Raw genomic sequence first — 25825 nt, 5'->3', positions numbered from 1 at the left:
GAAAACCCGTTTCCTTAAATATTTTAAAAGTTTCAGAATCGTCGAAATTAGAGAACTTAACGGAACTAGAGTTCTGCTAAGGGAAACGAAGTAATGTTAAACATTAAATAAAAAAGAAAAATAATATTAAGAAAAATGTAGCTGAGAAAAGGAATTAAGTTTAATTGCCCGCGTAACATTTCTCGGAGAAAATGGTACTACCGTTTCTTAAAAGAAATAAAATACCTTTTAAACGTAATGCTCGCTCAAGACTGGTAGCTCGTCCTTAACTCGAGGTAACTTAATATTAAGGCGTTGCTTTGAAAACGAATAATAACAAAAATAACAAGAAGAGTAAAGCTACGTTAAATCAAATTTTATCGTCCCTTTTAAAAGACACGACAATTCGTCGCGAGAGAAAGACGGCGGCGGCGGTTCTAGTAGTGGTTTCTAGTTTCTGTATACCTTCATTTTCTCGTAACTCTTTTGACTCGAGGATCGAATTAAAGCGGCGTAGGTTGTACCGGGCGGGACATGGTTCTACTTCTATATATTTGTTGATATTCGAGATGTTTTGGTTTGTAAGCTTAAATTACGCAAAAATAGTAAATCTACCTTGAATAAGAAATTGATGAACCCGAAGTTAGGGAGAATAAAACTAAAAACACTGAACAAGTCGGGATATCATAACCATAAAGATTTTCTGTGGAATACCGTGAAATCCACTCGCTTAGTGACTGATGATTTTATCTCCAGAACAACAAGTTATGATACTGAACGCATTTTAATCTCTGGGAAAATAGACGCTGGATAATAGAGATACAGTTTTCCATCCCTATCCAGAACGTATATTTGGTAATATGGACAAGTTCAGCGTATTCGTATAACCTCAGTTTTAATATACTCAAGTTGAAAACTTAAATAGGAAAAGTTTGGGATATTATATAAAGTAAGCGGCAGAAAGGGGGCTATTGTTATACTTTGTGTTAGTATACGTACCATAGATGCTCTTATACTTTTAGGAAAAAGGAGCGGGGGCTAATACTAAAGTATACTGACGCGAATAAAAATATCGTATTGCGCAGACCCGTAAGTCGAACCCTAACCCGTCGAACATTGGGGGTCTCATTTTACCCGCATAGCAGAAGGTTTCGCTATATAGCTCTTTTGACCAAACCGTGCACTGCTGAGCTAGAAACTATAGCTCTAACCCATTAAGGTTAGAGTTCTCTCGTGTAACTTTATACCCTACATTTCCCAGTTCAGGGCACAAAAACTCCTATTAATTTACAATTAACAACCGAAAAATAGAGTGAAAAGAGCTAGCGAGCGAGTGAGTGTAGGCGAAGAGGAAGGTATAGCGCATTGTATCCGAACTCTAAAGATCAAAACAAAATTTGAGCAAAGATAAAGCTAAACTGTTCCTCATAATTTTACAAAATACACCGCCTGTAATTCATATTGAACTAAAGCATAACCCCTTTAGCTTCCCTTTAAACAGTTATATAAGGTTATGATGCTATATTCTACGGGGTTTATAGCAAACCCATGTGGGTGTATTGAAAGTTTCTAGTTACCCTGCATGCAGACTAGGATTATTCTTCCTATATAGCACTTTGAGATGCTGGAGGAAAAAGGCGCGAGGTGATGCCACGCGGATAAAAAGGGGTGAAAAAAGATCTATATAGATGGTGAGGTGAAAACAGACCGAAATACGAGGAATAAGATTTCTATAGCAAAAGCTGCATGCGTGGTTCTTATAGCCTATGCCTGCCTACATCCCGAGGTGCTATTTGATCCAGTGATCGAGGTTTCTGTGACACACTCATTAGAAAACTGTGGGTAATCAGAAAAAAAAGAAGCGAAAGAAAAGCTTTTTTTCCTATTTGTTATTTTATCCTGAGAGGAAAGGAGCAAAAAAAAAAAAAAAAATACCCATCCTCTTTTGCCTACGTGCCCGGTTAAGTCTCTTCTTACCGGTCGGTGCCCAAAAAACTTTTTTAAACGTGAGCGCGCCCGGGCTGCTGCTAGCCCTTAGCTTTTTCTTTCTTGATATAAAACTCTTTGATTTGCATTCGCCCATAATTTGAAACTAAAGTCGTTCTTCGTTATTTGAGCTTTTAGAAAAGCCTCCCATCTCTTCTTCCCATAAGAAGAGATCTCTAGTTCTGTTTTTCGGGATATGGGAGGGGGGTGGGGTAGGCGAAGGGAAGCATTGGGTAACTTTATACCCGGGTAGCAACTCTATCCCTTTCTCAACTAAGAGTTCGTCCCAGTCTAAGAATGCAATGGATGAAGAGCTAGGGTCGAACCGGTATCGTTTACAACTAGATGCAATCTACAAATGGGATGGTTCATATAAGACGTGTATATTTTTCGCGCCACATTCCCAGGCTGGTTGGTTTTAGTTCCTCTGGTTGGCCATTTCTTCGTATGCCTGGCTATAGCGACCCCAATATTACTTACTTACTCTCTACCCCATGTTACTAAACAAGGCGAAGAGTCGAACGTTCATACAAGACTCACCGATAACTAACACGAAAACATCCCCAAAAACAACCAAAAAGTATAGCGCGAACTCAACTCAAAGATCCAAAACTGACCACCGGTCAAACTACTTTAATATTTTAATTCCTAGACTGTCCGATTATCAAATAAAATGGCAAGTATCGGGCCCCTCAAATTTTGGGGAGGGAGGAGGTATGGTCGGGTGTTCTTTCAAGTCTCAAACTACTTTTCACCTGATCTGCACCATACCGGTGTGAAGAATACCCTTTTCCGGGGGGTCCCATCATCGAAACCTGGATCACAAGGACCCAATGACGTCATGAAAAATGCCCCCGCCCATATATTCCGGGGCTTATGGCGCGAAGTTGAAGGGGACTTGAAATTGTAGGGGATAACGTATATAGCAGCATCCTTGAGTAATTTAAAACCGAGGGTTCGGGTGGCATATTAGCAGTTTTCTATATAATAACGCCTTTATAGGGTGAAAATGTAGAAGGACCCCCTCGACCAAATTTGGGAAAATATAGGAAAAGACCCTTGGGTAGGCAGAGTGGGAGTTTATACTAGAGAAAAATGGAGAAGGAAAAAAATTGCTATAGGAATCTTGAGAAAGCACTTGATCTAATGCATAGTTCCTGTTTGAACCTTTTTTTTCTTTCTTAAGTCTCTTTTTCTTTAACATTCCCATGCAGAGTCTCTCTTCAAGATAATTTCAAGACCAACCTTAATTTCTTACGAAAAAATAAAAAAATAAAAAAGGAATTGAATTCGAGTATGATTGATCCAGAGATAAAGTAACAGATTAGGCGATAGTCGAATTTCTTAAAAGATGAAATTGATCATATTTTTGGAAATATTCTAGTCTAATTGGTTTAAATATATAATCACGTGACTCCAAAAATACCATACATATTTATGACGTACGCAGTAACCTAATACCAACTCTAATTAGTAGTAAAAAACGATAAAATCACTGGTGGGGTTTTTTAATTTTTTCTTTTTGATGACTACGTGCTAAGCCTAATTTTTACTACATCTTGAAAACTTACGTGTTTGGCCTACTTTTTTTTACTAAATATCTCCACTCATAATTCATTAGCGAGATTTATTAGTAAGAAAATATCTTCCCAACGTAACATCGAATGAAAAGAGTGTTTGTAGCAATCGCTCTTTCTCTCGAACCGGAGGAAATTCTGATGATGAAAAATAAGGTTTTTGGGATTGGGATGAGGATGGGGATGCTGGGGATAAAGATGGGGGATGACGAGAGGAGAAAAGAGGAAGAAAGAGAAAGAAGCTGAGCTGAAGAAGACCACACACTTTTCTAAAGCGTTTCCGCCGAAAAGATTGAATCGGATTCCAGGCGTGGAGATTGAATCTGAGAAGTTGGCGGAGGAAAAACGGGCGGGAATAGCTTGCTTTTTTGGAAGTCGACCAAAGGCAATAGCTCAAGAAGTCTTTCGTCTTTTCTCCGGCTTAAAAACTAACTCGAAGGGTTCCGACCGTGTACCCAATTCTTCTTTTAAAACGTCATACCTTGGACCTTCTCCCAAATAAACTATAGTCGACTATACACCGAACGAATGGGGCTTCTCGGTCAGGCATCAATATTACTCTTTTAAAACTAACAAACAACAGAATTTGAATAAACATCCATATGGCGTGAAATATTCAGAAAAATGTTGCAGGTCTTTTGAAAATTAATAATATGTCTTTAAATCGCTTTACGAATCAAGTTCAAACTATAGTTTTGCAAATACATTATCTGTGGTTGGTAATAGTTAAGAAATATTTACCCAATCAGCGGCCATCTTGGAAAATGGCGGTTAGAAATGTAAATAAAGTCTTCCTTACGTAATAAAACAAAACAGTGTATGACACTGCGACAACTCAATACAATATTCTCTTTTCGAGAAGATCAAAAAAGTAATTCACTGGAAAAAAGTAAGCAAGTTTAAATATTTCTTAATATAGTTTGAAGTACACGTCCAATTTTTTCATAACGAATCTCCCAAATTTAGCACTATATACCTCCCATCATCCAACCACTAATTATCTTAGCAAACCATAAAATTGAGGCTCGAGTGGAGTTAGCGAAAGCATTAAGCTGAATATAGAAATAGAAGATTGGGTCCCCTAAATTAATTTTGCATCCTCTTTTATCGGAAAAGTTGGGAAGTACGTCGCTTCTTTCGTAAGCAAGGGAGCTGGAGCTGTTGTTCCGCTCACTTTCTAGAGATCCTAACTCGCTTTTGAAGCTATAAGGGCTCTCTCTAAGAGCGCGTGCTTACACGTCAGAAGAATTGTTGCGGGAGTTGCAGGCATAGGAGTAAAAGAAGCAAGCAACATCCCTAAAGATGAAAGGATGGGAGCTGTGGATGCGGAAGAGGAGAGAGGAGAGAGAGATTCCGGGTTACCGTATGGCGGTGGCAGTACCGCGGCCTGAATATCCAATTTATTCTTTATTTAATAAAACTAGCTAATCCATTTTTGGTATAGTGATGGGGATGGCGGTGGTATGCTCAGCAGAGAAGATTAAAGAGACTTAATAAAAGGGACGAGAACGGAGTATCCATCCAGGGAAGCTGGAGAGGATCATATATACTTTTATAAAAGTGATGATAGGCCTTGATATGAAAAAAAAAAATTTTTAAGAAACATTCGTGTATGTAGGGGAGACGATCTAGCTTCCCGATAGAGTAGAGTCGATATAGCTTAGCTCTCCAAGACTTTTACAAATGAAACGAGAGATTATTTGGGATTCGAGCTATCTTGAAGAAAGAGAGTGAGAGAGAGAGAGAGGAAAGAAGAAATGAGACGACTATACCCCTCATGGAGGATTGAAGGAGAAAAAGTTCTAAAATTAGACGCGAGAGGCGACCATATCGGGTTTATGACTTTTCTCAATCTACAAAATAAATGCAAGCTCGCATGCAACGGGGGTGAAGATAGCGAGAATGAAAAATGAAGTCGAAATCGTTCATTCAAGTCACTTTGGTTTTAAGTCTTAAATGTCGAGGGATTTTTTAATACAGGCGCATGTACCACTTAACCCTGATGAACTATAATAAACCATTTCGACGCTAAAAATGAGGTTGCCGTTTCTGCGCATGTCATGATGCAAAAAAGGTTATAGAAAATGGTCTACAGGTAGCGACTATAAGCGTTTAAACTACAGCATACCCAACATTCCCACATCCTTTATACTACGCGGTATTTTGATGAGATTATCGACGGGCAATTTATTAATATTATATATTTCTAATGGGTGCCTTAATTATTTTTATACGCAACTAAATATTCCCACATTCGAATCTTTTTCGTATAATAATTTCCACGTGATGATGTAATCGAGCTCTATGGCTGGCTATTATCGCCACTGGGAATCGTTTCCGGGTTGATGAGACGAAACTGGCTATAAGCGAATTAGAATATAATGATCGCCGATAATGATACAGTGTCCGAATTACGACATGTCCCCGTCATCAAAGCCGCTAGAAGCGTTAAGACCTTAGTTAATGCCTATCCCATACTCCCATTGCGGCGACAATATTACACTAAAGCCGATTTTCTAACTATATATACGTGTAACAGAGTTATTAAATTTTAAACCCGCTTGTATATTCAATTCTCAATGAAGTAATTGATCCATACACAAAAGAGGTGTGCATTATCCATTGATGTAGACTAAATTCCCATATGTTCAATGATACATTGTGAATTAATGGAAAATATTACATGAATATTGAATACGATTAAATCATTTACTTTCGAAGCTTCTAAAATGCCCTTAATTTGATAATTTTCCAAGTTTTTCCAGGTTACGGTGGCATTAACCCTACAGACAATTTTTAAAAGAATGTCATTCGACTTTACATCCACGGAGTTTCACGCAGATTGGCCATATGGTCGGGGTATTAATACAATTTTCTCGATATTGCTTCCTAGAAAAGACGATCTCGAAATCCAAACAGTAAGTATTTACAGCCCGAAGAAATGACGATTAAATTTTCCTCTCAGACATTTTCGAAACTTACTAAATATAAAGGCTATTATTTAAATAACGACGAGAAATCCCTAACTTCTCAACCCCATCCTTTCTCTAGTTATTATTATTGTATTTGGGAGACGTATAATGGGAGGACAAGCTCGAGCACCGTCTGCTATTAATTCTATCATAACCCTATGAGAATATAATAAGTAAGGGTTTCCCATAGAGGCATATCGGCCTTGTCTATGCGAGACAAAATTAGAAAGACTTCAGCGCCATCTTCGAATACTCCAAACCAGAAGAGATATAGAAATGGCGGACTGTGATTTCTATCCTTGGTCTAGTAGGGCTAAGACTACAGAGACAGAGATCACAGTAGGCAATGGCTTCTGTTTATAACAAACACGCCACTAAGAGACGCTCGTCACCGAAATTACGAGACACCCATATAGGTTTGGATAAAAGGTGTCGCGACCGTGCCAAAAATCCCTTCGACTGATACTTATGGAGAGTATCATGGTCTAATGATTCTACTCGGTGCGGCTTTTTCCGAAACTTTCGTAATAACAGAGAGAAAGAGATGAAGCAAGAAGAAGAGTAGTCTTCTATAATTTCTTCAAACTTTTTATGGCCTCCTATTACGTGGGGCTAATTATACATTGTTTATTTCTCGCAACAAGTTTATATTTAAGAAAAAAAGTTAAGTTTATAGAAAGAGAACTTCAATCATAATCGCGATCATTTCAGATTTCTTTTTTTCTTTGCATCTGTCCAAGAGTGCGTTTATAGGAATTTAATTTTAACCTTTCCCCCAGTGTAACTACATCTTGGAAGTGTACACCGGTGCACTCCCAGTGTAATACGAAGCCCATGTTTACGAACTTTTGCCTCGAAATAGGAACCGTTCCGGTATTAAATAACGTAGACCGGTTAGGTATCAAGTTATTAGGCTTTTTCCCTTGCTTCGGTGCGAGTTCTTTTTTCTAAATCAGTAATTCTCAGGGTTTGAACTGAACGTAGATACGAACCCAACCCAAACTATATACCCCACTCAGTGTTGTATTACGTCACAATCACGTGGATGGTTTCAAAAATATACAGTATAGAGTTGCTTAATAAAGTTATGGTGGTGTTACAAGATGACGCAATGTTGATGTATCGCAGTCTTCGCAGAGCGTGGGATGTTACCAATTAGGATTCCGATTTCCAGCACAATCCTTGGAGGAGGGACGTTTATACTGGAGTAGAATCAACCATCCCTCCTCCAAGGTAAAGCGTAAACAGAACCAAAGTGCTGTGTTCGAAGGGAACCTCCGTACATGTCATGGGAAAAGAGAACTACGTTAAGGACGACATTGAGTATTACGTCGGTCAAAATTGTCTACCTATTAAGGATAAACGGTAGAAATAACTAGAATTTATGAAAAAGTACTTCAGATAGGAATGAGAAATGTAAAATTAGCCATACTCTAGACAATTTTGTCGAACGTTACACAAGAAGGCTAGCAAACGAGGTGAAATTTGATACAAAGCAGACTTTAAACCAACAGAAAAAAAAATTCTATAAATAAAAATGAGGGTATATACTACATACTTGAGAAAACCGCTAACCAAGACACAGAGAACTTAGCAGAAAGAGAGAGAGAGAGAGAGTTTTGGTTTGGTATAGAAGAAAAAAAATGTATATTTCTCCAATGCCAAGCCAGCTAACAGGGCGAAGTTGAGACGAAGACGAAACTGGAGTAGTACTATATATCCACGAGTTTACGCAATTCTCCCTTAAATATTGGAACACCGATCAAAAATATTTAACAGCGTACATTGTACTTCAATTATAGAGTACAGAATTACTGGAGATATTGAATTCACTCGTAGTGGTGTATATACACCAGGATACCCATACTCCCGCGCGGGGGTTCCGTGACGAGGGTGGAAAGAGGTGTAGAGGAGAGAGGAGGAGGAGGAGGTCGCGGTGGTAGAGAACGTATTTAATTTCTCGGCTCGAATATTCGCCGTTTTTAATGGAACCCTGCCGAAGCAACCCAATACCCGGTCGACCCTAAGAAAATATGGGCAAGAAAAAAAAAATTGAGCTTGTACGATGTACCGTACGCGAAGGTTTTTGGTTCGCAGCTGCTGATCTAAGAAAAGGTCTAAAGGAAAAAGTAAGAAGGATATTGGATCTCTTCACCCCGTCGAGAAAAAGTATCAGGTGAAATATCAAGAAGAAACGCCAGGCAAAAACACGAAAAACGCCCGCAAACTATAGGGTTCGATTATAATAAGAAAGTTTAAAACTACACGCCATTGACTTCAAATAACGCACTTCTGATATCGAGTATCAAAGGACCCCAAGTTGGAAATGAGCCCAATTTTACGTTCATAATGAACGCCTCGCCGATTCTCCTCAGCTTCTTATAATCCCATCCGCAGTCTACGCGTTAATAAAGGGAGTTTTATCTATACTGGAAAAAGAAGTCACCTCCCTTGCCTTCCGTTTCATTAACAATTTAGCCACGAATAATGATTACTTTTTTGAACATAGTATACTATATACCTAGGAAGACGCGGACCGTATTACTAACCCTCATTAGATTACTTTTTGGGGATGAAATTTTTCCACGAGACGCGTCAGAGGCTGAGGTTATTTATGCGGGCATAAGCGAGGTCATTATGAGCTACCGAGGCGATCGAATTGCAATCTGGAGCTCAGCTTGATGGTGTCGAATTTTGGGTTCTGTCGCGACGCGAAATGTTCTTGGAAAAAAAAGAAAAAAAATAGAATTCTTATACCCAAACCCCCGCCCCATGTCAAGTTTCATCTACCTTGCGCAAGTATTGAAAAGTTAACCTCACTGTTCAATGAACTTTGGAAAATGAATCCATTATTCCCTTAAGATCCATTCAGACTACACTAAAATCGTCTGTTCCGCGAAACGAAATTAACGAGGCGACCCATTCGGACTGTCCAGAGTTTAATGTGTCTTAAAGTGTCGAGCCTAAATAATTTTATACTACAAAAGGGTTGAAGCTTGCTTCGAAATTGAACATGAAATGCCTTGGAAAGGGAGGGGATAATTGTGAATTAAATGGCTTTGCAATTAACTATTACCTGGTAAAATACCTCGCATTCTGCGTGTACTTTGTAATTAGCACTAGTCATAGGTCGAGTAAGGTAATTAAGCAACAAAATACGATACGACATAACCTAGTAACCAGCAACTTAGCAATTGTTCCAAGAAAATCGAAGTGTAGATCAAATTATCAAACTAAGCGATTCCACGACGATAAATCTTCAAATTATTGCGAAATTCTTCCTTCCCTTTCAACTGATCCATCACACGTATAATTTTGTAATGTCTCTACAGGGCGAAATTAGGTATATGTTATTATAGTTATAATGATCGGGTTACCGCCTCTCTATATATACTTGGCTACTTCTCCGAAGTCGTCCTTGATTCCGTATACAATTTCGAAATGGCAACTCGAACCAAAGTGGAAAGAGCCAAAAGGGGAGGAGTGTAAAGGGAGGGACGAAACGGGGGGGGGAGACGAATGGTTCTTAATTCATCCAAGATATTATATTACAACATTCGGCGTCGCTTTCTTCGAATATACACGATTGAGCTGCATGCACAGCCATCCAAATGTTATATCTTCTATAAATATATGACCTTATTGGTCAGAATAAAACGCCAGTGAAGCTAATACTACGGAGAATGATCCCCAAACCCCGTTTAAAATGCAAGAAATGATACATTCTAGTGTGGTACTATACAACCTGCGACAACCGAGGCCAAGAGCTCTGTTCATACTAGGCCTATAACAATTTTTGAAGTTCTTGTATTTGGAGACAGTTTATCGTGTTCAATAAATTTAAAATGCATTTTTTCATTGATATTAAGTAGATGAGGCTCAATTAAATAAATTTACTTGGATAATTAATTACAATTTAAAAGGAAGGGGGGAAAACGATTCCTAGTGCGAACTTTACAAATCAGTTTGGCAAAGAAACCATTTTTGAAGAAGATATATACACAGTTAGATTGCTTAAGGGAACGTTTGTAAAAAAATTAGAGCTCTGGAGTTAGAAAAGTCTTAGTATATTAGTCAAGAGAGCGAAAGTGAGAGTGAGCTAGTCTCTGGTGAAAAAGTTGTAAGTCGATATGGGACTGTAGAAACGTCGTTGTTCGTGGCTTCGAGCCCTAAATACAACCACGTGGAATACGAGAAGAGCTGGCGCGCTTCCCCCCCCCACACTCAATCCACAATCCCAGGCCAAACTCAAAAACAAGATATCCGAGAACCCAGCTAGGGGCTTGAGAAGTAAAGAGAGAAGAAATTCATCCCCTCTTCCTACTCCTACTCCTCTATCTCTCCGGAGCATCCCAGTCCCACATATCCATCCCGCACAGCATCCTCCAACGATCTTTCTTTATTTCCCTCCTTCAAAAAGTCACGTGGATTGGAGAACTTTGAAACAAAGTTCTATAGCCTAGAAAGTTAAGTTTGAGATTGAGGAAATTTCCAGTTAAGAGTCTGGAATATATTGTAATACACAATAACTTAATTAAATCTTGCTATATAAATGTTTCTCAAAGTTTAGTTTCACACTCGCACACAGATTTCTAGGGGGATACGGGACACGTGACACTGGAGCTTCATCAGAGACTGATGAGCCGAACGATTATGGTGGGGAAGAAGGAGCTAGAAACATCAGAGATAGAGATTTTAGGATTTCAATGGTAAGTCGAAACCTCGGGAAGGTTTCGAAGATATCGGATCTGGCTTTCTACGTCTTTTACGTATATAAGGAAGGCTAAGGATTTTCTTGAGTCGCGTCATTTCACCATATCCCATGTACCGTCCAGAATTTCCTAGCTAGCTATATCCTCGAGTTTGGTAAACAGAAACCTCGAAGATTTTCAGATTTCAGTTTCAAATTTTAGTAAAGATGGCAACGTCGAGAAATTTGGAGAGAAAAGTCAAAACAAGGCTCCGAGAATAGGAACCTAAAACCGTACGCGCCTCAGACCCACTTAATAATGAAAAGAATCGGGATACGCGACGCAACTTGGACCCGCTTTTGACCATCCAACGAAAATTGCAATTCTAGACGTCCCGGTTTAGAATTCTAAGCTATGGAACACACTCTGGCGTCCTGCTGCGGAAAACGGGACGTTCCAATCAAAATGGAATTGGAGAACTTTTAAAGTATCTCGTACGATCGCCCATTGCATATATACCTAAGTGTCCGTATATTGGCCGAAATAATTAAGACTAAATTGGAAACGTCTAGCGGAATTACTTATTCCTTATTACGGGAATTCCGTCATTACGAAATGAAGCGTCAAAAATATCAAATATACGCGTTACTTAATGAATTCTTAATTTCGAAAATAAATACCCCAACGTTCTAATTTAAGATATACGGAAATAATTTCAATTGAAATATTATAAATATCTTCCTAAGTTAAAATGTCTTATCATCTTTCCTGAAAATCCGTATGTTTGAATTCAAATATTTGAAAGTGTAAATACGCTAATAGTATAAGGTTTTCCCGTCAACAAAGTTAAATAAAAACTAGTATTTAAAATAACAAAACTTAGAAATAAAATTTTTGTAACATAGGGCCTACTGAAAAAAAATAATAATATATGTAAAAATGGTCGTTCAACAATAACACACTAATATGCAAATATCAGAAGAAGAGAAAAAACCGTTTGCATTAATCAGAGTTGCGAATAAGGTATAAGGTATAAGAAGAAGGCCTCGAACCGCTTCGGTTGTCCCTACAACCCTATTGAAATCTAAGCAAGTTATAACGCATTACTGGTGCAGCTTGGACAATAGAGACAAGTTAGAAGGGTTCCCAAGTAGACAATCCTGGCGGCGTGTTGCATACGCTTAAAAGATTAGGGAGAAAAAAAAATCTTACAAGGGGTCTAACTTTTGACTGGCAAATGATTGATGATTTTTGAGGTAATATTTTTCAGAAGCTACCGGTATATATCCAAACTTGGTTGGTTCGAAGCGTTTCTTAGTGTATGTACTAGCTTTCTGCGGCCTGACTATAGATCTAGGCAAGAACTTGGGATGGATTCGGGCTGACTTTCTTTCCAGAGAGATGGGAGTTACTCAGCCTCCCCTTCTTCATCTAATAATACTTCACCACTATCTACTTTGCGCTCGCAACGTCTTAAAGGAGAAAAAAATGAAGAAACTTAACATCTGAAGAAAATGCCGTGCGAATCTTTTTAAAGAAATTATTTAAGAGGAGAAATAACCTACTGCGGGGAAAATTCATTTCTTATTCAACAAATTTTGTATCGTTCATTCGTCACAATGAATTTTTTTTCTTATTATTAATTTCATTCTGTCTTTCATCTTCCGATCTTAAAGGTGTCCCTCCTTGGTACAAGGCTTAAAGGGATTTTAATTCAATGTTAAAGAGGAAGAGGCCGCAATCTGACATATTACTTAATGTTAATTAATTTAGTGTCGGTTTGAATGAAAAAGCAGATAATTTTTCTTCTTGAAGTCTCGAGAATGTTGGAAGCGAAAGATCAGATATTAAAACTTAGTAAAATATTAATTATAGTTTAATAAATGTACTTCAACTTTAATTCACTAACTCACAAAAAGATTACTGTCTCTCTATGATACTTCGACCTAGAATACTGTAACTAATTTTGTTGGGAAGTTAAATTTAAGCACTTGATACTCAGCAAGAAAGACTTTAGTCCGCCATATTGAAAAATGGCGGACTAATAAGTTACTACAACAAAGAGCATGGGTACTTTCCTAAGAAAGAAAATATATCTGTACATTCTTAAAGGATATAGCCCTCCAAGTCCAATATATAATTTTAAGTTTTGAAAGTTAAAACTTGCAAATCAAGTTTGTAAAACTCATAGGGCACCAGATATCAACATTATAATTCTAGCATAATTCCCCATAACCACAAACACTAATTATTACCTTTATTTTTTTCTCCTTTCCATTCTAGCAAAACCGCTTCTCATTCTTATTCATTTTTCCTAATTTTACAAAACCGAACACGCCCGAAATTAGAGAGATATTAGCCTGGGAGGAAGGTTGAAAAACTAAACAATAAACATATAAGAGATCAAGAAAGTATTTAATGGTCTCGAGAATATTCGTTTCGTTTTTCTCCTCATGCAATACGTTATTATATCCCAAGTTGAAGTTATATCCTAATTCAATTTGGATATTGAACACGTGGTAAAATTGAATGAATTCATATTCGTAGCTCATAACGTCATAGACACCCCCCTCTCTCTTTTTATTTTTTTACAACTCACCAAGAAAACTCAACAGGCGGCAAAATTGTCTTTAGTAAAAAAGTGATTTTCTTTTTCTTAAGAAAAAATATTTTTCTTAAAAATGACAAAAGGTTCAGGAGAAAGAAAGAATAAGGTAAAGTACGAGCAGCCGAGCTATAGAGTAATGGCAGTTTACCAACTTTGACTGTATTATGGTCTATGGACAAATAACATGGGGTGCCGTTTAGTCTCTAAGAGTAAAAGATTCCAATTTTTCGAGGCGGTTCCTAAAACGAGGGAATCTTTTTTTTTTTCTTCCTTTTCTATACATATCCGGGTGTTTCATTAATAGTTACGAAGCGCCGGACTAGAAAAGATCATAAAGATGATTTTCTCGCATCCTTTTTTTTTTAATTTTACAAATTTCTAGAGGAGGACCCCGCCAGTTTTCTAGGTTTACATCATCGAAATGAATCGAAAAAAAATATTACGTAATAAATTGTATTTTATATTAAATAAAATTCAAGATAGAAAGAGAGAGGGAGGGAGGGGATGTTAAACTACCATTAATTTAAAGTTTAATAATATATAAAAAATTTTGAACTGAGAGAAATTAGTGATGGGTAACGAAAACTAACTTTTGCACGTTTTCAAAAAAATTTTATAGTCTTGTTTTTTGAATATCTATCGGGATTCTAATTTTTTTTATTTCTGACGAAAATATTTTCGCAATTGAAAAGAGATTTATTGAAAATTTTGTTTATCGGTTTGTATTGCCACGCGTTACTTAAAAAAACATTCAAAACTTATCCAAAACAGGGCCCTTACAACTGCTCTAAATATTCTAAAATATAACAACGAAACTCGATGTACAACAAAACCACAATTTTAAAACAAATCACGAGTTGATTAAACTAAAACTTCCACATATAATAAATCCGGGAATAAAATGCTATCAAAATTTGACAAAATAACAATAAACAAAATACAGAGGACTAAAATATATAGGAAGACAATGGGTTATTTTGTGGAAAAAAAACTAGGTTTCCTCTGGCAAATAGCACTGTAGCAAAGGGGTACCGGCATACAATGATTGACAAGGCGCTAACTTCCTCTCTTGACAAGTTAGGAGGAGAGAAAAAAAGATTTAGTCTCAAGCCAAGTCGAGCGTGACGTCACTTCCCTTTTTTCACACAGTGTGAAATGTAATGTGAATTCTGATACATCAGTTTATATTTATATAGCCCTCGTCATTTATACAGTTCATTAGTTGAAGTTATCCATTCCACGGAATAATTTCACATACGTTGGGATCTTGGGACAGAGACACCATCGGCAACAGTCACACACCTTAAGGTGGTCAGTCCATTAGGTCGAGGGTCAATAAAGGTTCTTGGTATTTTAAACAGGAATAATTTGGCAAGAGAATACCATTGGTCTCAATATGTTTCTAATTCACATCCCGTAATAATCTTTCATAACAAAAATGAATCAATTTAAAATTAAACTATCTTAAGAGCCACTATGGTACTTCCTTCTAATGTAACGTAGACGAACTTCGCGAATACTTCTACTGATGGATTTCAGCCTTTATAAAGGCGTGAAAAAATTGAACTAGCAGTGAAATTTACACCATTACGTCACTAAACAGATCGGATGGTACTTTTGAACGTGGAAGCTATAGGTTTAACGCTATTTTTAAAACTCGAATCGCTTGGATTACGACATATCAGGCTATAGGAAGTGGAAAGATATACAGACACACGCACATTGCCATAGCATTTTTTCTTAATCTCCCCCGCGAGTCTTTCTTAAGGGTACCCAGCTGGTTTTGCAATACGAACGATTTTGCCGAACGTATCAAAATACTCAAAGCTTCAAATTATTTACATTATCGTGGGAGGTTAAGACTATCTTCATTTTGTTATTCTAACTAAGTTAGAGGGGAATGTAGTTGTGTCATCCTGAAGAAAATAGGCCAGTTTGTAGGCCAAATCCCGACATACGATGGTTTACAAATTAGAGAAGTAAGGCCCAACAATGTTTTCATTCTAACCAAAAGAACATTACATTTTCATAGGGAAACCACTGCTTAGGAAGAAACTAGCATTCTAAAGTTAGGTTATTTTGAAATAATTAAAAATCATGGGAGGTTGTAGATACATCTCTTAAGGGGCAAACATTAGCCGCGTTCGCATTCGATTTTTGTTCTGTTTTTTTTTCATAACTAAATATCAGTAAAATTCTACAATTTTTGCTATCTTACTTTCAAGTACAAAGTTTGCGAAACCGGAAGCTTAAGAATGGCCATGACGCGATATCTTTACATTTGTTTATTTAGCAAAAGCCGCTTTAAAATATCTATACGTCTATAATGCGAACGGGGTTTGTCGAATACGGAGCACGAAAAAAAATGTAACTCTACTCCAAGAGGGAATCATATGACCCTGCCAGCCTAAAAATAACTTTTTTCTCGGGAATCGGAGGTTTATGTTAAACTATATGGGAGGCTGAAGAGTTCGAGGAGAGATGGAGAAAAAGAGAGAGCTAGTCAGAAAGATAAAAGTGGAGAGTGAAAGAGAGAGAAGAGAGCCCCATACGGAGAATCAGAGTATTTATCCATGGGCAAAACATTCGGGCGGTAAACTTATCTTACACACTATTCCTAATTCCTTAATCTCAGAGAATTCAAAAGGAATTTCGCGTTGGCAATATAGACAACCATTTGAATATATACGTGTACGACAGAGTAACGTAAGATAATGTACAATCTTATGTTTCCCACGAAAAAATATTTGAAAAACTTTGGCAAAGAAAACTGAAGAGGTATTGGCGCCAAGTTTAAAAGGATGGAAACGCATCTTAAATCCCTATAGCCTATAAATGTCAAGTTTTCAACTTGAAGTTGGGTAAACAACTTAAAAACTCCCAATTAAAACCAAACTAATTGCAAAAATAAACAGTGTGGTCACTATCTTAATTACATGGTATAAAAGGGGTGAACAAACCCTTGTTTAGATCATGCATTTAAATTTGGAATGTTGGTAGCGTGCATGACCGAGATCAAATGGGATAAGGATTAGGTGATGATCGCGTTCGAAACAGTCTAAGGTTATCTAAAAATAAGAAAAAATGGAAAATACCTTTACCTTGATGTCGTCTGTTGGCTCATCCTTTATCCGGACGTTTCCGGTAGAGGTATCGAAGTTGTTTCCGGGGAAATTGACCGATCTACGTCCGTCAGGTCCGGCGGCGTGAGCGTGAGGAATTTCGAGCCTAGTCCGGGGACGTTTCTTGAATCCGGCTGCGGCCGCTGTCGCCGCCAACGAACTCATCACCGGTCTCCGAAGACTGGTGTGGAGAGTCACGGGAGATTTCTCCCGGCCGAGATAGTGAAAGAGAGAGAGAGACGGAGACGGAGAAGAGAGAGCGAGAGAGAGAGCAAACGGAGGAGGAGGGCTCTTGGCTGGCGTCTTCTTATCGCCTCGGAGGATTCTGGCGGCTTCTTCCGTTCGTCCCGGCTTCGTCTAAAATGGCGAAAGGTGAGAGGTTCGTATAGCTAGCCGGGGTGTCGAATTTCTGTAGCCGCTCAGGCTCTTTACACGTGTTTCGCCGCGCTCCGTCGGGCGCCATATTTTTTTCGCCCGCCAAACCGCCACGAGGGGGGCCGAAAACTCGCGCTAATATTAACGGAGGAACTCTGGAGGAAAAGTCCAACTCGACGGCGAAACGAGCGAACTCCGACGGAGAAATTCGGCGACGACGCATGCGCAACTATGTCATCCGGAAGTGCGAAGGATGCTGCGTCCCCCCCGGACTCCTCCACACAACTCCGCGTGCATCCCGGGATGCTAGAGAAAAACATCCCGAGAAACAATTTCCCTTAACACCTCCCTTCCAGCAAACCCCCTTCTCTACGACGGTTTTCTTCATCATAAATCACCCAACCATATAGAGTTCAACTTCCAGAGGATCGGAATTTGGAAAAAACATAAAGATACGAGAAAAAAAACCCTCAAGAGTAAACACTTTTACATAATCCCTTCTTTTAGGATATCAAGGGACACCCATCCCCGGGGGTTGACCTGCCAACACGTGGCGGTGGTGCTAGTGGTCAGTTCGCGCGTCCCTCGAAACATTTATAAAACAGACAGAAGAGAGATTGAACACTGGGCGCACTCTGTCTAGTCTACAGCGTTGCCTCGTATGGAAATGGAGTAACACCTGTCTTTAACCTGGGGTTTATTTTTTACTTACTCGGTATAGGGGCGTCAGAGTTTGGCTTGGCCATCTCTCTGAGTGAAAAAGAGCGGAAAGGTAGCTATTGCGGTCTATCTTTGGGCTTTGTTATAACTATACTCCCGCGGGGGTATATAGAAAAGGTAACGAAAAAAATTACTCCAAGACGATCGCCTCTCGATCTCTTTTTCCACCGTGTTTAGCGTTCGATCGGCGTAACGCCTCTTACGTCGCCGGTCTTAAGAAAGAGAGTCTAGAATAAGAGAAAAGTCTCGACTTTTTTTGACTCCAAAAGGGATCTACCTTTGGATCTACCCGCGCGCTAAGAGGCGGATCCCGAGACTCTAACTAAGAGGAAAAAGATAGACGCAACATATACCTATGTGGGGGCGCGTTCCTTAAGAATCTTCCATCAACGTTAATTGTCAAGTTTATCACACCTTTAAATTCGCAATATTTCTTTACCATAAAATAGCCGCTTTAAAACGACCACCGGTGTATTGAGGATGAAACACTTCTACAGGGGCTGCTTGAAATTACAAGAAAATTTTACAACCCTGAAAGAGGGCATTTCCTCTCAGCTTCTTTAAGTTTACAAACAGCACACTAACCCCAACGCATAAGGCGTAAAGGTTAAGCGAAGTTCACTAGTAATGTTCACTAGAATTGAACGTCTTTTAGGAAACTGTAGGTGATGTACTAGGAAGTGACATTTTTTCCCAATATCGGGTTTTCATGGTCCGAACACCGAATCTTTGAGTCCATCCCGAGATGATTCAAAGCCGATATACAGTTCAGTTAGATATATTTTCTAAGAGGATGATCCCCTTACATGTAAAGGAGAAGATGATCATGGTTACGGCGGAGACAGAGAGAGAGGTAGAAGTATGGTGAGGGGGGGGGGTGACAGACATAGAACGAAGAAAAGGAGTCTAAGCCAGGGACAGATAATGGGAGGTTTTGCCCGGCAGACTCGCGACCGACCAAAGTCGCCCAAGGCGCGTTTTTTTCCTTCTTCTTTCTCTTTAAAAAGATTCATCTCCCTTTCTTCTTATACTTCTTTTTTAACTTTTGAGAGAAAACCAGAAACTTCTCTTCTTGGGAGGGACGACAAAGAAGACTCGAGAGAGAGAGAGAGAGAGAGAGAGAGAGAGAGAGAGAGAGAGAGAGAGAGAGAGAGAGAGAGAGAGAGAGAGAGAGAGACGGGGGGGGGTATAAAAACCCCTTGTCATCGAAGGTCCACTCCTCCTTCTCGTCACTATCATTTCATTTCAAAGGAACAGTGATATTACCTTTTAATCTAGGGAAAACGCTGTTGAAACGGCTCAGCTTCCAACTTCATGAAGTTCACTAACAAACACCCTAGGCAAGTTTCAAACTTTCACAACTTCGCTAAAGGAAACAAAACACACCAATGTTTCACTACCTCTTTAAGGATTTTCAATACAAAAAAATTCAATTTTTATCCTTTCGGTGCATGCATGGTGTCTATACTTTACTTACAACCTCCCGAAAATTTTTATTATTTTTCTGATTGCCGAGTAGGCCCTAGTACTTTCGTAACAAGTTCAGAGGGTGGGCGGTCTCCCTGACTAAGTTCTTCAGGGAGGAGCGCGAATCAAGAATATATAAAAATATATATATATATATCAAGTTGAAATACTTTTCTCTCTAAGACTGGCTTTACCTCCGTCTATACTTTGAGACAAGAAAACGATAGACAAAAAAATCTTTTCTCTATCTCTAACCTATACTATCCTCTCTCTCTCCCTCTCACTCTCTACCTTCCCTTCTTCACCTTTATTCTCGATTTTACCGATTCTAGAAAAGTAGAAACTCCCCCTTCACTCGGAAAAAGAAGTAGAAGAAAAAAAACATTTCTCTAATTATACGTAGCTCGGAACATGACTGAGAAAAGGTGGAGAGCCACGTTGGCTCCTTTTTCTAGAAAAATACATACTTCACGGATTATTATTAAAGGTTCGGAAAACCAAGTCTGGTTTGGGCATATCCTCCTCTTATGCCTTCAGTTGGCAAGTCGCAACCCTCCTTTTTACCATCACAGCGTCTCGCAAGAGCCACTTGCGCGAGAAATCAAACATTTCGTGGCGCAAAAATGTATTCATATTTATGTATTTATACTATCGATAAGAATATTACGGAACGCCTATAATGACTAGAGTTGCCTAATACAAATAACTTAAACAATTTCGAAACTGCTTCCTAAAAAAAAGGGGTACAACCTTTTCAATATCGAGAACCAAGAAGTGATATTTAGTTTATTAGGGAGAAGGTATAAATTCACTACATTTCCAGCTTTATCTCCAGTCCAAACGTATAGTAGGTCCGGAGTTAATCCCCGCCTCTAAATTACAACCAGTATCTCATGGTTCTTGAAAACTTACATCAGCGTGACGCGAATGACGAAAATTACATTGTATTTTCCGACTGAGGAGAGGCAGCGAAATAGCCCGGCCTCCTTTTACGTCCCCCCTTGTATTTTGAAAGGGGGACTGCATGGGACTATGGCGCGCGAATACTTAGGCATCTTATACCTTCTCCCTAATAAACTAGATATCACTTCTTGCGAGAACCTAATGCTCTTTGGGTATAAGTTTGAAACCCCTTGCCGGTATCTGATAAGTTTTCTTGGGATCCCAATTGAAGACATAACATAACGATTTTTCACATTGAATTCTTACAACGTTAAGCTTACTCGTCTCCAATCGCAAATCAAGGACTTATGATAAATAATTTTAATCTGGCAGTTTCTCTCTTTAAGCCTAAATGCATCGGTTTTTTTATACTTTCTAGGTTGCCAGGGGTTATTTTAAAGGAGGGGTAGACGGAGTAGGTAATTGCTGAGCGGCGGATCTGCCCACTATAACCAAACAACATCACGACGGAGGGACCCAAAATTTGCGAGTCGTGCACAGTCGGCGTGGTCTAATTAACGGCAGAGGAACTTTGGTAAAAACTCCTCCCCGGCTTCTTTAACTTTACCAAATGGTAAAAAACCAGATTCGGTTTGGAAGGAAAAAAAAGAGCCGGGTTTGTAACGTGGGCATTGAAAATATTATACCGCACACACCGAGGAATAGAGGCAAATTATATCAGGGCAAGCCCTATAACATGACCACTTTTTGCTTGCTTGCTTGCTCGCTTGCCAGACTACAACGAGAGGATAGAGAGAGGCAGATGTCGGTGGGAAAAACGCGGCGTACATATCCAAATTACCATGAATTAAATTTTTTTATTTTTTTGTTCGGAACAAATACGCCCCTGGAGAAAATAAGTGGGAAGATGTAAAACTAGGTAACGCGCCCAGAAAACATTGATGACAACATGCACATGTTGTCAAAATTAAAAAAAAATTAATAAATCCGTAAAATACCCTGGACAATCTTAACTCGAAAACAGTGGCCGGAGATAGAAGTTACATTTTCGACTCAAAATTGATGACCCAAAGACCATCCCCCTTAATTTATGGTAGACTTATCAGAAACACCGTGTTCACCATTCAATGGTATTAGGTTGCGTAAGGTCCTGATAGAAAACATTTAACAAAACATTCAAAGTGATTTTCAAATAAACTACCAATATATACCATACCATATCAATTCAGTTTCTCCCCCGATCACTATAATGAAAAACCACTCCACTAAACCATATATGGGATCATGTATGACCCAGGCGCGGTACCCCAAAGAAATCCCAAGTTTATATTTTATATAATAAGAAGGGTGCTTGGTATACCGCTCCCATTTTTGGTTAGGACTAATCTTACGTTTGTACTGGTCTGGTGTGGTGTGGTGGTGTAATATTATAAAACACAAGAAGAAAAAGTAGTAGCTATTCGATATAAATTATAAAAAAAACGCCCATTATACCTTGGGAGATTTATTTACAAGCTGGCGTGAACATGTCCAACAAAGTTTAGATATTTTTTCTTAAGTAGGGCTACCCAATTTTGGGGAAAAAGGGGCGGAGATACCATTTGTTTTTGGTAAAACGCTACTAGCTCCTTCACTCACTGTTTTGATACCAGGAGTAAAGAAAAAAATAAATAAAAAAAATGCTTTGGGCTTCAAATTTATGGCTAAAATTATATGCTTGGCCAAGTTTGTACCCCTATATATATAGTAATTGCTCCTTTTTGAAATCGCCTTTAAAAAACAGCTCCCTCTTTTTTTCTTCTTCTTAAATATAATTTTGTACATCAATGTCTGTTTAGCTTTTGTAGGCTTTTTGGTCCTGATTTTTCATAATTATTTCTCTTTCATTGAGAAATATTGGTAAATAGGATATTTTTGAAATGATAGAAACCAGAGAGAATTTAGAAGGGGAGTGGAAGGCCCCCCCCTTTGACTCTATTAAACGTGATGACGCCCAAACAAGATGTCGCGTTGAGCTTTTTGGGGTAGGCGAGTTTCCGGTCACGTGTTCTAAAATCTCTCTGTTACAAACGCATCATACCGGAAATCGACCTGCCTAGATAACGTTTAGCAGACGACGTTGCGCTACATTCCAAACCACCCCTTCCACTCCCCTTCTAAATTCTCTCTGTAGAAACCCACAAAAAAATTATGTTTGCTTTTATGGCTTTGGGTAGAAGAAAGAAAGAAAGAATAGGCGATTTATAGGCATAGTTTTCTTTTTACTTCTGTTTACTCGAAGTAAAGATGTTTTTATCAAAAAAAATGGAGTCGCGATTATGATTATATGATTTTTATAAAGGATTAGAGGTGTTTGACTTTGTTTTTATAATTGGTTGAGTTTCCGGGGGATTCGAATAAAGGGTTCAATGTATTTTCATCAAATCAAGATGAATTAATATAATAATAAAGGGGCTTAATGCAAAGTAGCGATTTCCTGTTCTTTATCAAGTCTTTTCAGTCAATTAGTTATAGCAAAAACGGATTTATGGGATAAGAACGTCGGATCGTAGCTTTAGCCTCTAGTACCATCCTCGCATACTTTATTGAGAAACTTCGTCTGCTTATATTTTGACTCCACCCACAAATTCGATCTCTAGAAGTAGCTATATACAGAATTTTTGGGTGGAGTCAAAATATAAGCAGACGAAGTTTCTCAATAAAGTATGCGAGGATGGGGAGTGAATTCGCTAACTCCGACGTTCTTATCCCATAAATCCGTTTTTGGTTATAGCAAAAGTGGATGAGAGGAAAAGTATGAAAATGGCCAAAAGTCGCGAGTCATCAGAGTTTCGCCATAGTTGACCGTTTTATTGGCGTAGCTATACTGGGCCTGTTCACTCCCTTAAAATAGGTCTTGTGTTAATTCGCGGTTACGCGGTTACCGTCGTCTGCTATTGTGTATGCTAGAACTTCCTCGATTTGTGTTTGTAGTCAGGACAGAGTAGCTGGTAATGTTTTAAAAGGTATTTGAAGGTATAATATGGATTTAAGTAAGGTTATCGAAGCAATAGAAGAGCACATAAAACTAGATACGTTTAAAACAAATCTCGTTAATTTAGCTATAGCGCGAGCAGCTTGCGTCGTGATGCGCGTGATCGAGTGGGCTATGGTTAAACCAAGGAGCATAAATGCCTGAACTACTTTCAGTCGCGAGTTTGCAAGTCCATCAGTCACTAGTAAACTAAATAGTTATTGGCGAAACTTTGATGTCCGCGTTTTTTAACACAAGCTCTATGGCCATTGTCATACTTTCCCTCTCATCCACATTTGGTTATAGGCTTAATCTACAATATTTGCTTCAAAATTTCCCTTATTTCTCTGCTAGGGAATATATTATATGCCATGGAGGAAACGTGGAGGGTTGACTTGTCTCTGGCAGAGGCATAGGAGAAGCTACTGCTTCTAGCGACCTCTAGTTGGGGGGGGGGGGACGGAAGCCAGTAACGTTTTACCTAGGCACTGACGTCACAACTGAGATAGCTCTATATCCCCCTTTTTCCATGCCAAAAAAAAAAAAAGATGGCGCCAGGGTCTGTTTTGAAAACAATCGTTTACACAGGCTTAAGCCATCCAAAATGGCGGCGCCCATGTGCCATGATTGCTTTCAATATTAATAAGCCTAACTCGCGCCTCCCCTCCCAAATTTGGAGCTGCTGACAGCTCTAAACTTAAATGATGTGAACAGAAAAGTGAAAAAAACACTTTGCATAGTATAAATAAATACACTTATTATAAACATTTGAATTAATGACAAACATGATTTACAACATTGTTAAATAGTTAGTTAGGCCATGGTTAGGCTTAGTTACAAAGGTTAAAGTTCAAACCAACTGTTTTTGTGGACAAACACGTTTTTAAAAACAAAAGTTATCATTTAAAATTCAAATCACAATCACTTATGATAGAAATATCAATCAATGACTGTCTCTTATTATTATTGTCCTTAAATTTTTATAAGGATTCTGATTTGTTTCATTTTTTGGTTTTTTTTTTTTTAAATGACAAATGTAACAGCAAGTCGTCCGACTGTTCCAGTAATTAGTAGCCACGGACAAAGTCCAATTGCTCCTAAAACCAATGTTTTATAAATGGTGAAGAAACAATTCTCCCCTTAAAGTAGGCTTAAATGTTTTTCCCCTTACCTTCAATTCCAGATGGAAGTGAAAGAATGGAACCGAAAGGGTATAACCAATTACTAGGTAGAATTACAACTGGTTCGTAATAATAGTTCCACGTTATATACAAGAATGTGACTGACTGAATTTAAAAAAAAAATGGAGACTCAGTTTGATACAATTCATTCTGTGAAATAGATAGTTTTCACACAAGGAGGATTCATATCATTTACACCAGGAAGCCGGGCTATCTGGAGGACAAAAGCAGACGATTTTTTGTCCGCCAGATAGCCCGACCTCCTGGTGTAAATGGTATGAATCCTCCATGTGTGAAAACTATCTATATGTTCTGTCTACTTACAGAAATAAAATATAAAATTGCAGAAACAGCTAATCTAACTTTGTATGAATATGACGAACGAACTTGGGCTTTAATTAACAAAAAAAATAGGGGTCAGAATCATAGCAAACGAAGGTTAAAATCATCTATAACATACCTTGATGAGATAATTCTCCACTGGCTTTGTTAATTTTACGTTGTATTTTAGCATATTTGGCAAACTCATCAACCATACTGATTCCACCAAGTTCAGCTTTGAGATCACATACCTGTCTTCTTAAATTTGTCTCCATATCGCTTTCTCGCGTCATAATGTGAGAAACCTAGTTAATATTTAATTAATTAGTGTTAGGACCGTCTTGGTGTAATGGAACTAGTAATGTCGGCTTTTCCTTAACACTCGACTAAGCAAAGGCTTAGTGCAACAACACAAACTTACCAATTTAACCATTGCTGGAATGAAGGCACTGAGTAAACTACAACAAGTTACGAACCAGAAAAATCCGTAGCTTTTTGTGTTATCTTCATCGTAACTCTCGTTTTCAATACTGTCCATTTTTAATTAATATAATAACAATCAACTTCCGTCATTTCACATAAAATGGTGGCTGATGGGACAGGGTTGCCAGATAAGAATGTTGTATCTATCGCATCCCGCAATCGTATTCCCTCAATGGCCAAAGCAGCACAACTCATTCTCGAAACTAGCCCAAAACTTTTACCTCCAATTTATTTTTTGAAATAATTAAGTCTTTTAACCCAAAATACATCTATTTTTTATAGAAATTTAAAGATGCAAATAACCTTCGAATAGCCACAATGTAAATTTCTAGAGTATACCTCTTCGAAAACCGCCCAATTAGGGTTTTCTAGCCTCATTGGGCCTGAAGCAGGGCCGGAAATAAGCACAGGAGGACACTGGACATTG

The 25825-nt window shown here is 38.4% G+C and overlaps 2 protein-coding genes across 5 annotated transcripts in view; both read right to left on the bottom strand.

Annotated features, from left to right (window-relative positions):
* Positions 1 to 17820, bottom strand: part of Sobp (Sine oculis-binding protein) — a 47006-nt gene extending 29186 nt beyond the window's left edge. The window contains exon 1 of one of the 4 annotated variants that reach the window (XM_089843301.1): positions 16909 to 17820. In XM_089843301.1, the coding sequence (XP_089699427.1) occupies positions 16909 to 17100 (192 nt within the window). In that variant the 5' untranslated portion in view covers positions 17101 to 17820. The remainder of the gene's footprint in view (positions 1 to 16908) is intronic. The other 3 variants (XM_089843303.1, XM_089843302.1, XM_089843304.1) reach the window with 3 other exon arrangements.
* A 6330-nt stretch (positions 17821 to 24150) lies between these two features.
* LOC149661786 (guided entry of tail-anchored proteins factor 1) lies at positions 24151 to 25533 on the bottom strand. The gene is made up of 5 exons (XM_089843763.1): positions 25337 to 25533; positions 25055 to 25220; positions 24919 to 24986; positions 24585 to 24699; positions 24151 to 24510 (listed from the first exon to the last, which is right to left on the bottom strand). Exons 1-5 carry the CDS (start codon positions 25451 to 25453, stop codon positions 24437 to 24439), a joined length of 540 nt encoding a protein of 179 aa, XP_089699889.1. The 5' UTR covers positions 25454 to 25533; the 3' UTR covers positions 24151 to 24436.
* Positions 25534 to 25825: the final 292 nt, after the last annotated feature.

This window comes from Phalangium opilio, unplaced genomic scaffold (assembly GCF_054372755.1).
Source record: "Phalangium opilio isolate 3A_F unplaced genomic scaffold, DU_Popi_V2 ptg000070l_1, whole genome shotgun sequence".
Classification (NCBI taxonomy): domain Eukaryota; kingdom Metazoa; phylum Arthropoda; class Arachnida; order Opiliones; family Phalangiidae; genus Phalangium; species Phalangium opilio.
The sequence above is the reverse complement of the archived record's forward strand: the minus strand, read 5'-3'. Positions and strand labels throughout refer to the sequence as shown.